General features: G+C 35.6%; 2 protein-coding genes and 1 non-coding gene across 3 annotated transcripts; 1 reads left to right on the top strand and 2 right to left on the bottom strand.

Moving 5' to 3' along the window:
- Positions 1–3,696: 3,696 nt before the first annotated feature.
- LOC126678478 (protein FAR1-RELATED SEQUENCE 7-like) lies at positions 3,697–5,876 on the bottom strand. The gene is made up of 2 exons (XM_050373375.1): positions 5,644–5,876; positions 3,697–4,702 (listed from the first exon to the last, which is right to left on the bottom strand). The coding sequence occupies exons 1-2, from the start codon at positions 5,874–5,876 to the stop codon at positions 3,697–3,699; spliced, it is 1,239 nt and encodes a 412-aa protein (XP_050229332.1).
- Positions 5,877–10,041: 4,165 nt separating this feature from the next.
- On the bottom strand, positions 10,042–15,381 carry LOC126678479 (uncharacterized). Its single transcript, XM_050373376.2, has 3 exons — positions 13,651–15,381; positions 11,151–12,735; positions 10,042–10,646 (listed from the first exon to the last, which is right to left on the bottom strand). Exons 1-3 carry the CDS (start codon positions 15,379–15,381, stop codon positions 10,042–10,044), a joined length of 3,921 nt encoding a protein of 1,306 aa, XP_050229333.1.
- Positions 14,774–14,879, top strand: LOC126679611 (small nucleolar RNA R71). The gene has a single exon (XR_007640901.1). It is a non-coding gene; the product is annotated as a small nucleolar RNA R71 (small nucleolar RNA).
- Positions 15,382–15,633: the final 252 nt, after the last annotated feature.

Raw genomic sequence — 15,633 nt, forward strand, 5'->3', positions numbered from 1 at the left:
AATCGCTAAAAAAATAAAACGTTGTGATTTGTTTCGCCAATACCCTAATTTCTTTTGCTAATTTGACATTAATTTAAAAACCCATTTTTATTTCTTTTAACACACCGGCTATTGCAATTTTGGAAAACTTCATACACTAATAGTATAATTTTTCCTTATGTTATTGGTCCTATTAATGATTTTATTTGCCTATGTTGCCGCAACTTTGCTTCCTCATGACTTAAAGTTGCATGCTTTTTCCTTCTTCTATAATGTAGAAGGAAGGACCAATTAACAAAGCTGTTTAATTCTACATATTCTTTTTGGCCCCCCACCAGTCACACTTTATTTATTTTCATGAAAAAAGCTTCATAAAGTTTTATTATGAATAACTTTAGTCAATGCATGGTTTTCTCAAGAAAAGGATAAGGACCATTATGAGATAATTTATTTCCATTTTATTAAGTTTTTCGATAGTAAAATATTTTATTATTGTTGAAAGAAGAAGAAAAATAATTCATCAGCTTGCATTATTTTAATTATTGTATATGGGATTGTCAATGGGAGTCTCAAACTCAAAATCTCTTCAGAGACCTACAAAAATCTAATAATGTAAGATTAGTAATTAGATCACTTTTTACTAATCTTACATTATTAGATTTTTGTAGGTCTCTTTTTAGTATGTTATATTTTATGGTCTTATTATAGTTTTTTTTTTTTCTAATGTCAACTAAGATAGAATATTAGGATTTCAAATTATAATTAGCATATGTCTTATAGGGAAAAAATTATGGTAAATTATTTACTTCAATATTATAATTTACATTTTTTTAACTTTAACCCTTACTTTATTTACTTTCAAAAACTAAAAAATTAAATAAAGAATACTTTTTTTCAAAAAAAAATAAAAATATTAAAAATATAAGTTTAAGAATCAAATTAAATTTTTAAATCATAATTGTTTTAGTTAAATCTTCTGACTCGGACTTTCAGTTGACTAACATTGAAATTGAAACTGAATGGAAAGAATAAAACGTTAATGAAAATAAAAATAAAAAATCATACTCTTTAATTATCAAATAGTAAAAATATAATATATGTAGAAGACCTTAGGATAATTTAATTTTTAATATACTATTCAATCATGTATCATGTTTATGTAAATTGGGTTAAAATTGTAGCCCATATTTTTATGAAAAATATGGATGATAGAGCATCCAAAGCAATAATGCTAAATTGAGAGTTTATTCTTAAAATTTAATTCTAATGTTATAATTGATGATAAATTTAAGGCCTAATGGCAAAAAAAACCCAAACCTTTTACGACTTGTTCCAATTATATCCAAACCTTTTAATTTTTGCAATAATATTCAAATTGTATTTTTTGTAGCAATAATAGTCAAATTGATGGCTAGACTTGTTGTTTTTAATTAAGATATTAATCTATTATTATGTTTTGATGTATAATAATATAGTAAAAGTCCCAAAAAATGACAAAAAATTCAAAAAAATTCACATAAAAAGTGAAATTTGGATATTATTGCAATTTGGATATTATTGCAAAAATTAAAAGGTTTGGATATAATTGCAACAAGTCGTAAAGGTTTGAGTTTTTTTTGCCATTAAGCCTAAATTTAATATAGTGTATGTTTTTTTATAAATGAAGTATGTGTTAGATTTTACTAATATTCTATACATATTTATTATAATATTTAGTTTTGTTATATTTATTAGTTTAATACTTTATCTTTTAACTTTATGCTTCCTCTTTCTATTTTTAGATTCTCATTTGGTTATTTTTTTTTTAATGAAAGAAACATTCATAGAGAAAACTTATTTTTCCTTCATCAAATGAATCATTGTCTTTCTTTTCTCATAATAATTTATTTAATAAAATGCATGTTATTGTTATAAAAAAATGTTATATTTGAATAATTTTTAGTCATATATTAGTCATATAAAATTTTAAATAAGATAAATTATTTCTAATTAATTATTATTTAATATTTTTTATTTAAATTTTCTATAATTATAATTATCAATTAAATTTTTTAAAATAATCATCTAAAATATTAAAAAAATATTTCTTATTAATTACAATTTTAAGTATTTAATAGTAATTGAATAAATCACACTATGAATTACGTGTGAATACATAAAGAGACAGACAAATAAGTAGATAAATATTTTCTAATTAAAAATAATGATCTCTGTATTTATAAAGTAAAATTACTTTTGATGCACAACTATATGGTTAAAGCCTTTTCATACTTTTATAGTGCTTTATGCCTGTCTCGTTCTAGGAAAATGTGGTCAAAATAGTCAAATAGAAGCATAGAACATTACAAATATAGGTTATACTAAAACCCATGTAAATCATTAACATCTCTTAAATTAATTCATACGAAACTATTCCAACTTGATTAAAAAATTTAAATATGAATTCTGAATTAATGATCAAAAAATAAAAAATCTGAATAGGACTAATCGGCTAAACCATTTAAATTGAAAACCGGCCAGCTATCTAGTATGATCAAGTTGAACCATATTGGATCGGTTGATCAAGTTAAAACCGGTAATCAACCTAGTTGAACCGCTAGTTCAACCAGTGACACCCTAACCTATATATAAAAATTTAGTTTTTATGAGTAATTTAGTCAAGCTGTTGAACCGGAAATTAAACCAATTGAATCGAAAACCGATAGCCTCATGGTTCGACTATTGATTTGGTCTTTTAATATTTTAAAGTACTATATAATTATGTCTAAAATCTAATTAGATATAATCTGTGCAGAAATAGAGTATAAACAAGTCTAGGTAAAATATTGCGGATTATTTGTTGGGTTTTAGGTAAAGAGCAGTTTAAGTCTTAATTTTTTGAGTTGCATGATCCTTTGATGGGTTAGTTATGTGTAGTTTTGGCCAACCAATTCAAATTAGAATGCATCCAAAATCCCAAACTACCTTAGAGACCAATAATAGTGGTCCATATAGCAAGGAGCAGAAGAGTCCATTTTCTTTTAATAATGATAATGCCCCAAAAGAATACAAAAAATGAATCATGTGCCCTTTTTCTAAAATAATAATTCATCAGCTAATAAACTAAATTTTAACCTACCAACTAAAATGTTGTAGCAAGAAAGATTTAAATGGCAATTTGCTCCTTCAATTTATAAGCAAAAAAATTAAAATATAAATTAATTTTATGGACAAATTAGTCACGAATTTGTTGATTATGGAAATTAACTCCATTTTAATATTTCTCCCTCAATTTATAAGCTAATTGTTTTTTAAATTGACAATTTTCCCCCTCAATTTGTAAGCTAATTTGATCAAATGGGATTAATTATCTATTACCAAGTTTGTGATTAATTTGTCTGCAAAATTAATTTATATATTAATTGTTCATTGCTTATAAGTTGACGAGAAAAATTGCCACATAAGTCTAGAAAGAAATCTAAAATCTTATCAGTAATTCAATTATCTCTTGAAAACTCAAACCTTTATGTATAATATGGGAAATTCTTACCTAGTCCCGGTCCATAGATAATCTATGGACCCGACCAATCAAAAATTAACACTTCTTTTTTGATTATTCACCTATCTTTAATTCTTAAATGATTACTTTTGAATTTTGTTAACTGTAGTTAGCCATTAGTTTAACTTGTCACGTCTTCCAAATAATGTTCCCTCCATCTTTAACCATTTCATGTTTATCTACTGCACAAACACTACAGAAAAGACCATAGAATTACTTGTAATATTGGAGCATGTTGGCTTCTTCTTTCTTTTTTCCCAGTGGTTTTTTATTCTTTCCCCTTTATCACCTTTTGTCCTTACTCTAGGAGGGTCCATCAAAATCTGCTCATAATCATCTTTCGAGTCTAAAAGAGTTTTTTTTGCAAGATTCTTTCTACATGAAAATTGAATATCAGCATTTTCATTTTTGAAGTAGTCATCTAATCTCGTATGTCCCTCCTCAAATAACTGATATATAATAGCTCTGGCTTTTTCATTTTCTCTACTACGAGAAACCAAGTCGTAAGCACTTCTCATTGCCCGCTTGCTATAAATAATTTCCGACTCGCTAATCTCATGTACTGATTTTTCTATCTCCAACAAATGTTTTCTCTCTTTCGCATTTCTCGTCCAACGCGGAATTACATACTTTTCAGGAATTTTAGTTATATTTTTTGTGACAAAAGCCTTTAACGCATGAGAGCATAAAATACCCATTGACTCAAATTTCTTACAACTACAATTCACTTCCAAAGTATCCAAATTAAAGAAGATAGTACTGACCATATTTTCCTTTGCACCATGAGTCCACATTTTGTATTCATATAAATTTCCCTCACAAGCTGTTTCTTCATAGTTTGTTGCTCCGGTGCCTTTGAGATATTCTTTCTCAAAGAAAAGTTTATATATCTTATTTGTGTAAACTATTGAAGCTTGTTTCAATATAAGGCTTTCTTTAATGGCACATGATGGAACTCCATTAGTGCAGTTAAAATCTTCATCCCCCTCTTGGTCACGCCATCGTTTAGTCATCTTTTCAAACCCTTCAACAAATTTAAATAACGATGTTGTTTTATCACCAAGTCCATTAAGAACATGATTTGTGCCTTCACTTCGAGATGTTGATTTAATACCACAATGAAATGTATCATTATTAAATGCAGTGCTCCATTTATGACGAAGTTGATAGCTAAAAATGCAACTCCTGCAAGTATACAGAATGTAATCGTAGCAAACAAGGTCGTATCCACAGAGACAACGGATTAACTATTATTCGTATTAATTATAGCTAAGACAATTAAAATTTGAATGTAATTTATTTAAACTAATTAACTAAAGTAAATAGAGCGACAAATACTAAGATGTAAAGATAAATTAATGGCGAAGAACACTAGAGTTTCGGGATTTCACTTAATCATAAGATACATTGTCATCTATGGAATTGATGTGATTCAATGACGGTATTCAAAATTGCTTTAGTATTCTCTCGAATCAAGAAAGCCTATTCAATTAAAGTGAGTTTAATTTCTCAATCCAAACCCTAATTTAATCGAATGATGAAGGATTACAACCTATATGTCATACACAAATCCGTAGGTATATCTCTATCCCACGGTAGTTATGCGAATTAATTCTAGATCAGAATTTATGTTTCATCTCTCAATACTTCACATAAATTCTAGATAAAGTTTAATTGACGGCCAACCAATCAAACAACGATAAACACAAGAATTAATTACTGAAAACACGATATTAAACAATCTCTTGCTAATATAAAACTTCAATCCATAAAATAACAATGAATCTCATAATTAAACTACATCCCTAGCTCTAATGTAAAAGTTTAGCTACACATAATCTGAGATTGGAAAGCAAAAACAGAATTAAAAGAGTTCATTGAGTAGAGAATAAGGAAAAACTCTTTGATTCCAGGTTAGATCAATCGTCAGTTGATTTCCTCCTTCGATCGTTAAGAATCCTTGATCCAATCGCCAATTCGGTCTTTTTCCTCCTTGTGGTTGCTTACAAAGTCTCTGAGTTGTGTCAAAGTCGAACCCTAACTCAGCTCCTCTTTTTGCCTTTTATAGTCTCCAAGTCTCAATAGAAAACCTTCAAAAACGGACTAAAACACGCTGACAACCGGACCTGCTGACCGGATCTACTGGGCAGGTCAGGCTACAGGTCCGGCTGAATTTCTGTCCCGGCAGTAAGTTGACCGGACCTCCAGCCGGTTCTACTGGGCAGGTCCGGCTGGTAGGTCCGGCTGGGTCCCCAAATTTGCCTCCTTGGCCGGTTCTGCAAGTCAGGTCCGGCCGGTAGGTAAAGTCGACTCTGAAATGACGAATTCTACTGCAATTTCGATTCATTCGGCTCTCCATTATTCAATTGCTTGTTCCTAAAGAAAGTTAATAAACTCAACGAATCAGGATATAATTAAACCATAATTTACGTAATCGCATAACAATTAAATCAAAATATTCTTAACAAAACACGTAAAATCATGGTTTATCAAATTCCCCCACACTTGAGCTTTTGCTTGTCCTCAAGCAAACTGAATTCAGCCCGTGCTATAATGCATCAATACACCCATGAATCATATCAAGAGATTTAGTAACCAAAATACACTTAAAGAAAAGTTAACAACACCAACCAAATTACAAAATTCATTCACTACATACGATGATTAGATGACCTACAAAAACAGTATAGAAAATATCTCAAGCCTTTATTTATTCGAATAATTAAACTAAGCAAATCTAGTAAACTGAAATATGAACCAAAAATCGAAAATTCATGAGTAAAAGTATGAAGAAAGTTGCTTGCTCTTTTTTTTTTCTTTGAGTGCGTTTTACGCTCCATCTCTTTAGTGGGTGCGTTTTACGCTCCATCCCACTCTTATTTTCTTTTGAATTGAACACTCTATCTACTTGAAACGTCATCTAGCTTCTCCACCGAAAATACATCAACTAGAAAACATCAACGGTGTACTTTGCCAAATCACAATTTCAAGTGGCTTTAAGCCCTATTCATAATCTTGACCACTGAAAATATAAAAATTCATGTTCATAGAGTCAAAATTAGCGGAATAGTAATTTCTTTTAATTCCGAGTGATCAAAAAGAATTTTTTTTTTTTTTTCTTTCTCTGGTGAGTGCGTTTTACGCTCTATCTCACCTCTTTGAAGCAACTATAATTCATACCAACACTCATTCTCATCTACTTCCGGTTCACATTAAAGTTTAAAAGATTTACAAAGGTTAATGAAATAAATAAACTTTTAGCTTTCAATACGCACTAAAAATGTCATTAAATCATCGCACAAGCTATAATCATAAAAAAAATAACCTAAGTTGATGAATGTCAAACAATTCAGTAAGTGCTATTTGGTCACTTGACTCTAGTGATAATTCAAAGGTAATCAACTCATCACAGAACGTTCAGCTAAAACGGTTCGAAGGACAAGCTAAAAACTAACTAAAAAGATTAAACAAAAGAACAATGCCAAAATTACTCTTCCCCCACACTTAATTGCAGATTGCCCTCAAAATGCACATAACAAAAATTAAATTCAAGCAACTAGAAAACAGAAAACTCCCCTGACTTGGCGTCTTAACGGCGAGAGTTCCTGAATGCGGCAACTAAATAAAGGAAGAAGAAGTCCACCAATGTCATAAACAAAAATTGCACAAACAGAGTGAATACGTCAGACTATTACAGACCACAGGATAGAAGTCAAAAACAAAACAAAATAAAAACTAACTAATGAACCAAAAATAAAAATAAAGAAGGAAAAGAAAAAGAAAAGAAAAACAAACAGTAGCCGAATCAAGTAGAGGTAGAGGGCTGCTCCTGAGTTGGGCGGGCATCTTGTGCCTCAAGTCGAGCTCGAATCAGTGCAACATCGGAATTTGTCTTCTCGATGGTTTCAGTGTTCCGCTGAAGCTGTTCCTTGATGGACGCCACATCCTTTTCGACATTCCTACAAATCCGCAAAATCTTCTGTAGTAAGGATCGCTTAGGACGAGAAGAAGTGGCTGCGGGCGCTGGAATATTAGGTGGTGGAAACACAGTGTGAGCCGCTTCATCTTGATTTCCCGGGGCAGCCGGTTCATCGCCTTCCAAACAACTAACTCTTTTGGGGTCTGGCTGCGCTCCTTGTGGAAGCGGGTTGAGCTGTAAATTCCTCCAAACGCCTTCATGTCTTCGAAAGCCCATGTAGTACAAGGATTCACAATTTAGCTGTGGTACCGCGATGAATTGCACTCCCGCAGGAAAAACTTCCATGTAATAAGCAATAATCATGCTAATGATAACAGGAAACACAAAGGCCTTATCTTGCTTATCAGAGCGGAGAACATCACGGATGCCTTGAATTATCAATTGTCCAAGCTGGACTCCTGATAAATTTCCTAACCCATTGATCATTTTATCCATAAAATAGACATCAGTGTGTCTAACCTCATTGTACCCTCCAGCTCGCGGCATGACATTGAAACTCAGTAAGTAGGCGATCAATCGCTGCCGAATGGTCAAATACTTAGCATAAAGTAGTGATTTCCCTCTCGCGGATTTCCATTGCAAACCTAGCCGATCCACGGCCTCATTAACTGACCAAGCTGTCTCACATTCCACAGTGTGATGAAGAACAGAAAATACCTCTCCATGCTCAGGAATGCCCAAAATCTCAGAAATGTGAGCAGCTTCTATGTCGATTTCCACTCCGCGAACCTCAGTAAAGATCCTCGTATTGCTACTTGACTCTTTATCCGTGGTGTTGGCATAAAACTCTTTAACCAAAGCCGGGTAGCAAGGATGTTGCAACTGAACCAATTTCTCCCAACCAAGAACTCCGAAAGCGTCAGATATGTGGAATAATCTATCCACGTGCGGTGATATGGCTTTCTCCATCACGAGATTGTTCTCCTTCCTCTGATCATACCACTTTGCGTTGTCAGCTAAAGTGAACTTTGACTGATCGTAAGATGCGGTAGCTGCTGTACGGACACGGCGTTTTGTAGCTCCGGCGCGTGAGACCGCTGCACTACGCTTGCTTCTAGCACCGCTCATAGCTGCCAACATAAAGTAAAACAATACTCTAAAATTAGCATCTATATGAAACAAACAAACACCAAAAATTCAGCAGCCCTTAAGTTCAAAATTTACCGTATAAGCAACTAAAAATAAGCCAACACAATTAGGTACAACACAACTTACACTACCATCACAACTTCTCAACTATATGAATTTTAAATGGTAATTACTCAAATGCAATAAAGTTCCTGCAACTGTTTAAGCTGAAAAACAAATGTCTCATGGAGAAGTCTTAAACAAATGCACCAAATTAGAGTGTTAACCAAAATCATTCAATAGTTACTCCTAGAAAGCATATCATAGTTGAACAACCCAATTTATTCTAAGTTACAATAACAATTGTAATGAAATAACATGGGTCACACAACTAAGTCATCTTCTCTAATCACTATTTAGCAACAAGTATACTTGAAATTGACAAAACACCTAATGCTAAGGATTAATCGAACATCACAATTTAGGTACAATAATTGCTAGATGAAACTTAAACAACCCACACCCAATCTTTACATCATGCAAAAACAGCCTATACATCCGAATTAGTGCATCAATGTGATAAACAACCCAATAGCCTAAACAATATATTAAATGAAGAACAATAATTACCAACCATGAAGAGTAACATACCTTAATGAAAGAGAGATTCCACCTAAACCAAAATACAAGAGAAATAAAGTCCCAAATTTGAGAAAAAATTCTCAAATTTTCGGATTTAAGCTATTAGGGTTTAGGATTTGCAATTTGGGAAAGGTGAAAGAAGGGTGATGGGAGGTAATGATAAGTGAATTTGATTAAGTATTGGGTGTCTTGGATGAAGTAGAAGCCATTTATGAAAAAGAATGGAGGTTAGAGGGTGAGGGGAAGAAAATGAGTGCTTATGGAAGAAGAGAGGAGGTGTTTAGGAGGAAAAATGAAGGAATTTTTCGGGCTGCTCTTGTTTTAAACACTTAACTCGATTTTTTTTTTATTTTTTTTTACGTGACCGGATCTACCGGCCGGACCTACTGGGTAGGTCCGGCTGGAGATCCGGCCGACCTGCTGGGCAGGCAGAAGCTGGGCCGGACCTATGGCCGGATCTGCTGGGCAGGTCCGGTCACAGGTCCGGTTTGCTCCCTGGACCCTTATGTGAACCAGCCGGTCCTGTGGCCTGATCTGCTGGGCAGGTCCGGTCACAGGTCCGGTCAAAGGGAAAAAAAAAATCAGAATAATAATAAAAAAAAACGAGCTAAATGCCCAAACTTACTGTTAACTGAATTAAAACACAAAGGGGAGCAATACGCTACTTACCTGTGGTCGGCTACGACACTGCAAAAGAAAAACAACTAAACAAAAGAAATTTATTAAACAAAATAAAAAAATCAAAACATAAAATAAAAGCAATTGTAAATTTTCTGGGTTGCCTCCCAATTAGCGCTATGTTTAACGTCTTTAGCTAGACTCAGTGAGATGTCTATCAAGCATCAAAAAGCACAGAAAACGCTTTTTCAATTTGCCCACTTTCAAGATAAGGTTTAAGTCGTTGACCATTTACCTTAATGAGCTGGTTATCCTTACCTTCAATCTCGATTGCACCATGAGGGAATACTCGAGTGACAATGAACGGTCCGGACCATCTTGATTTCAACTTTCCTGGAAAAAACTTAAAGCGAGAGTTAAATAAAAGAACCTTTTGCCCGCTTTTAAATTCTTTCCGAATGATATGCTTGTCATGCCACGCTTTAGTTCGCTCTTTATAAATTCGTGCATTCTCAAAAGAATCACGTCTAATCTCATCAAGCTCACTAAGTTGTAGCAAACGCTTTTCTCCGGCAGTTTTCAAGTCATAATTAAGTTTTTTTACAGCCCAATAAGCACGGTGCTCTAACTCTACCGGGAGATGACAAGGTTTACCGAACACTAGCCTATATGGTGACATTCCTAAAGGTGTCTTAAACGCTGTTCGGTACGCCCATAGTGCATCGTCAAGCTTAAGAGACCAATCTTTCCTAGAAGCACTAACAGTTTTCTCAAGAATTAACTTAAGTTCCCTATTAGATATTTCTACTTGCCCACTAGTTTGTGGGTGATAAGGGGTACTAGTCTTGTGTTGGCATCCATATTTATTCATAAGACTTCTGAATTGATGATTCTGAAAATGGACACCGTTATCGCTAATCATGACTCTAGGAACCCCATAATTGGAAAAGATGTGTTTCTTAATGAACTTGACTACACTACTAGCAGTATTATCTTTTAGTGCAACAGCTACAACCCATTTTGAAACATAATCGACTGCGACGAGAATGTATTGATTTCCAAAAGATGGTGGGAAGGGACCCATAAAATCAATACCCCATACATCAAAAATTTCTACCTCAAGGATGCCTGTCTGAGGCATCTCGTTTCTCCGGCCAATGTTTCCAGTCCTCTGACATTTATCACACGCCAATACGAAGCTCCTTCCATCCTTAAAGAGTGTTGGCCAATAAAATCCACTTTGTAGCACTTTCGCCGACGTTTTAAGTCCGCTATGATGTCCGCCATAAGGCGAAGAATGACATTCCTGCAGAATTGGGATCATCTCTTCCTCTGGTATACATCGTCGTATGATTCTGTCAGCACATCTTCGAAAAAGTAACGGTTCCTCCCATATGTAGTATTTCACCTCAGATAGAAACCGTTTCTTTTGATGGTAGGAGAACTCCTGTGGAACAATGTTAGATACCAAATAATTCACAATATCAGCAAACCATGGTACCTCAAGTTCTTGGGCTGCCCATAACTGTTCATCCGGAAAGTCGTCATTAACCGTTTCCTCCTTACTAAGCTTCCCATTTTCCAATCTAGAGAGATGGTCAGCTACAACATTCTCGGAGCCCTTCTTATCCCGGATTTCGAAATTAAATTCCTGCAAAAGAAGAACCCATCGAATCAATCGTGGCTTAGCATCTTGTTTAGAAATGAGATACTTAATTGCGGAGTGATCCGTGTACACTATCACCTTTGAACCTACAAGATAAGAACGAAAGTTGTCAAATGCATAAACCACAGCTAAAAATTCCTTCTCAGTAGTGGCATAATTTATCTGAGCACTATCGAGAACCTTGCTCGCATAGTATATTACATGTGACTTTTTATCCTTCCTCTGTCCTAAAACAGCGCCAATAGCAAAGTCACTTGCATCACACATTAGTTCAAAAGGGAGTGACCAGTCAGGGGAAACAATAATGGGGGCAGAAATAAGAGCTTTCTTTAATGTGTTATAGGCAATAAGACAACTTTCATTAAAGTGAAAAGTAACATCTTTGATCAGCAAATCACAAAGAGGTTTAGCAATTTTTGAAAAGTCTTTAATGAACCGTCTGTAAAAACCTGCATGACCCAGAAAACTCCTTACTGCCTTCACTGAGTTTGGAGGTGGCAACTTCTCTATTACCTCCACTTTCGCTTGGTCGACCTCAATACCTGCAGCTGAAATTTTATGCCCAAGGACGATTCCATTTTGTACCATAAAATGGCATTTTTCCCAATTCAGAACTAAATTGGTCTCTTCACAACGCTCTAATACCCTGTCTAAATTGGATAAACAAACGTCAAAGGAAGAGCCAAATACAGAAAAATCGTCCATAAAGACCTCAATGATCTTTTCTACCATGTCAGAGAATATAGCCATCATGCATCTCTGAAAAGTACCTGGAGCATTACATAAACCAAATGGCATTCGGCGATACGCAAAAGTGCCATACGGACATGTGAATGTCGTATATTCCTGATGTTCAGGATCGATAGGCACTTGATAGTAACCCGAATAGCCATCTAGAAAGCAATAAAATTGATGCCCAGCTAAACGCTCTAACATCTGATCAATGAAAGGTAAGGGAAAGTGGTCCTTACATGTGGTCGCGTTCAGTTTGCGATAATCGATACATACCCTCCAACCGGTGACCATCCTCGTCGGAATCAGCTCATTGTTGTCATTCTTGACCACGGTTGTGCCTCCTTTCTTTGGTACAACTTGCACAGGACTCACCCAGGCGCTATCAGAGATAGGGTAGATGATTCCTGCGTCAAGAAGCTTAATCACTTCAGCCCGCACAACCTCCTTCATGTTCGGGTTGAGTCTTCTTTGTCCTTGGACACTAGGGCGATGTTCCTTCTCCAATCGAATCTTATGCATGCAGATCGATGGATTAATCCCTTTAATGTCATGAATCGACCATCCTATCGCCTTGCTTCGATTCCTCAAAACCCGCATTGTCTTCTCTTCCTGCACATCAGATAGACCAGAAGAAATAATAACAGGATATGTGTCGTTAGGTCCAATGAAAGCATATTTCAAATGAGATGGTAGCTGTTTTAGCTCTAGCTTTGGTGGCTCTACAACTGTTGGTTTTGGTTTTGGTTCCCATTTAAGCTCATCATATTGAGGCTTGTATCTATAGGTCCTGAAACCTTCACCTTCTAATCGCATAGCACACTCAGCTATTTCAGGATTTTCATCCTTCTCATGCGAACTCAAAATTAAACATGCTTCTAATGGTTCCTTGAATGATTCCTGTTCAGCAACATGAAAAATAGCATGGTCAATCACATCAACACTAAAACAAGAATCATCACGTGATGGGTGTTTCACCGCCTTAAGAATATTAAATTCTTCTTTCTCACTCCCCATCCTAAAGGTAAGTTTACCTTGAACAACATCAATCAACACACCTCCTGTAGCTAAAAACGGTCTACCTAAAATCATAGATAAATCATTTTCATCTTCTGTTTCTAGAATAAGAAAATCTGCAGGAAAATAAAACTTGCCCACTCGCACAAATAAGTCTTCTACAATGCCTAAAGGATATTTGATCGATCGATCAGCCAATTGTAGAGACACAGTTGTGGGCTTCATCTCTTTCATACCAAGCCTCTTATAAAGGGATGCAGGCATAATATTCACACTAGCACCAAGATCACACAAACATTTAGAGATAGTAGTAGCACCAATAACACAAGGAATAGAAAAACTTCCTGGGTCCTTAAGCTTAGGTGGTAGCTTCTTTTGAAGTATGGCACTGCATTCTTCAGTTAAAGCTACGGTGGCGTACTCCTCTAGCTTGCTCTTGTTGGAAACTAGTTCTTTTAAGAACTTGGCATAGGAAGGCATCTTAGCAAGGGCCTGCAAAATAGGAATATTAAGCTCAATCTTTTTAAAGGCATTAAGAAAGTGCTGAAAATTGTTGTCAGTAGTTTTCTTCTTCAGCCTTTGTGGATATGGAATAGGTGGAACATAAGGTTTGACTGAAGGAGCAGCCACCACTTCCTTATCAAGATTATTCCCTTGCTTTGCATCGTGTTCACTCTCTTCCTTGTCGTCCCCGTCGTCGACAATCTCAATTACTTTCTTGCCCTTGCTTCCAGTCTCCACCTGAGTCCCGCTCCTGAGACTGATGGCCATAACTCCCTCCTTTGGATTATTTTCAGTATTACTAGGGAGTTTGCCTTGTTCACGTTCAGCAACAGTTCTTGCCAACTGACCCAGCTGCAACTCTAATTTGTGAATTGATGCTTGACTTGACTGTGCCAACTGGTCAATTTTTGCATCCATCTTCTTAACAGTGGTATCTTGAGTTGCTAAAAACTGAGATATCATCTCTTCCACAGAAGGCTTCCTGTCCGGATTATTCTGTTGTTGAGGCGGAGGAACTTGTCTTTGTTGCTGAAATCCCGGAGGTGGTGCTTGCCTATTCGCTCCTTGATCCCTCCAAGAGAAATTTGGGTGATTGCGCCATCCAGGGTTATAAGTGTTTGAGAAAGGGTCATTCTTGACTTGTCTACCCTGGAAGGCTCCCATGAAATTGGCTTCCTCACAGTTTGGTGGTGCCGATTCAACGTTTGCGCACACATTTGCATTGTGTCCAAACATCCCACAAAAGGCACACGACTCTTGATTGGAAGTATCTCTGTCTACAAGCATCTTGACTTGCTTGGTTAAATCAGCCATTTGTGCTGAGAGATCAGAATGAGAACTGATTTCATATACTCCTGCTCTTTTCCCTCTGATTGCCTTCTGCCTCGAATTCATCGCTAACTTTTCATAAGTTTTCATGAGTTCTGCAGCTGTTGTATCTCCATAATAACCTCCAGAAGCTGTGTCAACCAGTGTTTGACAATTAACATTCAGGCCATCATAGAAAAACTGAGTCAGCAAATTTTCTGGCACTTGGTGATGAGGGCATTGAGTCAAGAGCAGCTTAAACCTTTCCCATGCTTCATGAAAAGATTCTGGATCCCGTTGCACAAAGTTGCAAATTTTTGCCCTGAGATCCATGGTCTTTTGTGGTGAATAGAACCTCAGCATGAATTCATTGTAGACATCCTCCCATGTGAGAAAAACACCTTCTGGCTGGTTCAATAGCCACTGTCTCGCGTCTCCTTTCAGACAATGAGGAAAACACCTCGTCCTTAGCTCATCCTCATTGAGATTGTTCAGCGGTAAAGTCTGCACAATACCATAGAAATCTCTGATAAAGGCTAGTGAGTCTTCAGTAGCCGTTCCATTAAACTGAGGCAGCATATTGAGATGGAAAGTTTTGAGCTCATAGTTCCTTGCTGCTTCACTCAAACGGATACAAGACGGGTTTGCAGTAACCGTTGGCCTTTGAATATCACGTAACCTTTGCTCTTGATTGGGATTAACTAGTCCGTTCATGTTTTCAGCTGTGTCTTGTCTTCTTCTTGCTCTATTTGCACGGCACGTTCGTTCAATCTCTGGGTTAAGCTCAAGTATTTCTTTGTTATTAAGACTTTTTGATCGTCTCAATAGCATTCAAATCCTGAAGTTGACAAAGAGAATTGAAAGAATAAGACTAACAGTAAAGACTAGAATTAATAAAATAATAATTAAAAACAACGTTGTCCCCGGCAACGGCGCCAAAAACTTGATAGCTAAAAATGCAACTCCTGCAAGTATACAGAATGTAATCGTAGCAAACAAGGTCGTATCCACAGAGACAACGGATTAACTATTATTCGTATTAATTATAGCTAAGACAATTAAAATTTGAATGTAATTTATTTA

Source organism: Mercurialis annua, linkage group LG4, assembly GCF_937616625.2.
Source record: "Mercurialis annua linkage group LG4, ddMerAnnu1.2, whole genome shotgun sequence".
Taxonomy (NCBI): domain Eukaryota; kingdom Viridiplantae; phylum Streptophyta; class Magnoliopsida; order Malpighiales; family Euphorbiaceae; genus Mercurialis; species Mercurialis annua.

Coding starts and splice junctions, on each gene's coding strand:
- LOC126678478 (XM_050373375.1), bottom strand. CDS start 5,876: ATGGAGAGCCGAATGAATCGAAATTGCAGTAGAATTCGTCATTTCAGA. Junction 4,703..5,643: donor CCAGTAGATCCGGTCAGCAG/GTCCGGTTGTCA, acceptor GTATACTTGCAG/GAGTTGCATTTTTAGCTATC.
- LOC126678479 (XM_050373376.2), bottom strand. CDS start 15,381: ATGCTATTGAGACGATCAAAAAGTCTTAATAACAAAGAAATACTTGAG. Junction 12,736..13,650: donor AGCTAGAGGAGTACGCCACC/GTAGCTTTAACT, acceptor TGCATGCATAAG/ATTCGATTGGAGAAGGAACA. Junction 10,647..11,150: donor ACGATGTATACCAGAGGAAG/AGATGATCCCAA, acceptor CTTATCACCCAC/AAACTAGTGGGCAAGTAGAA.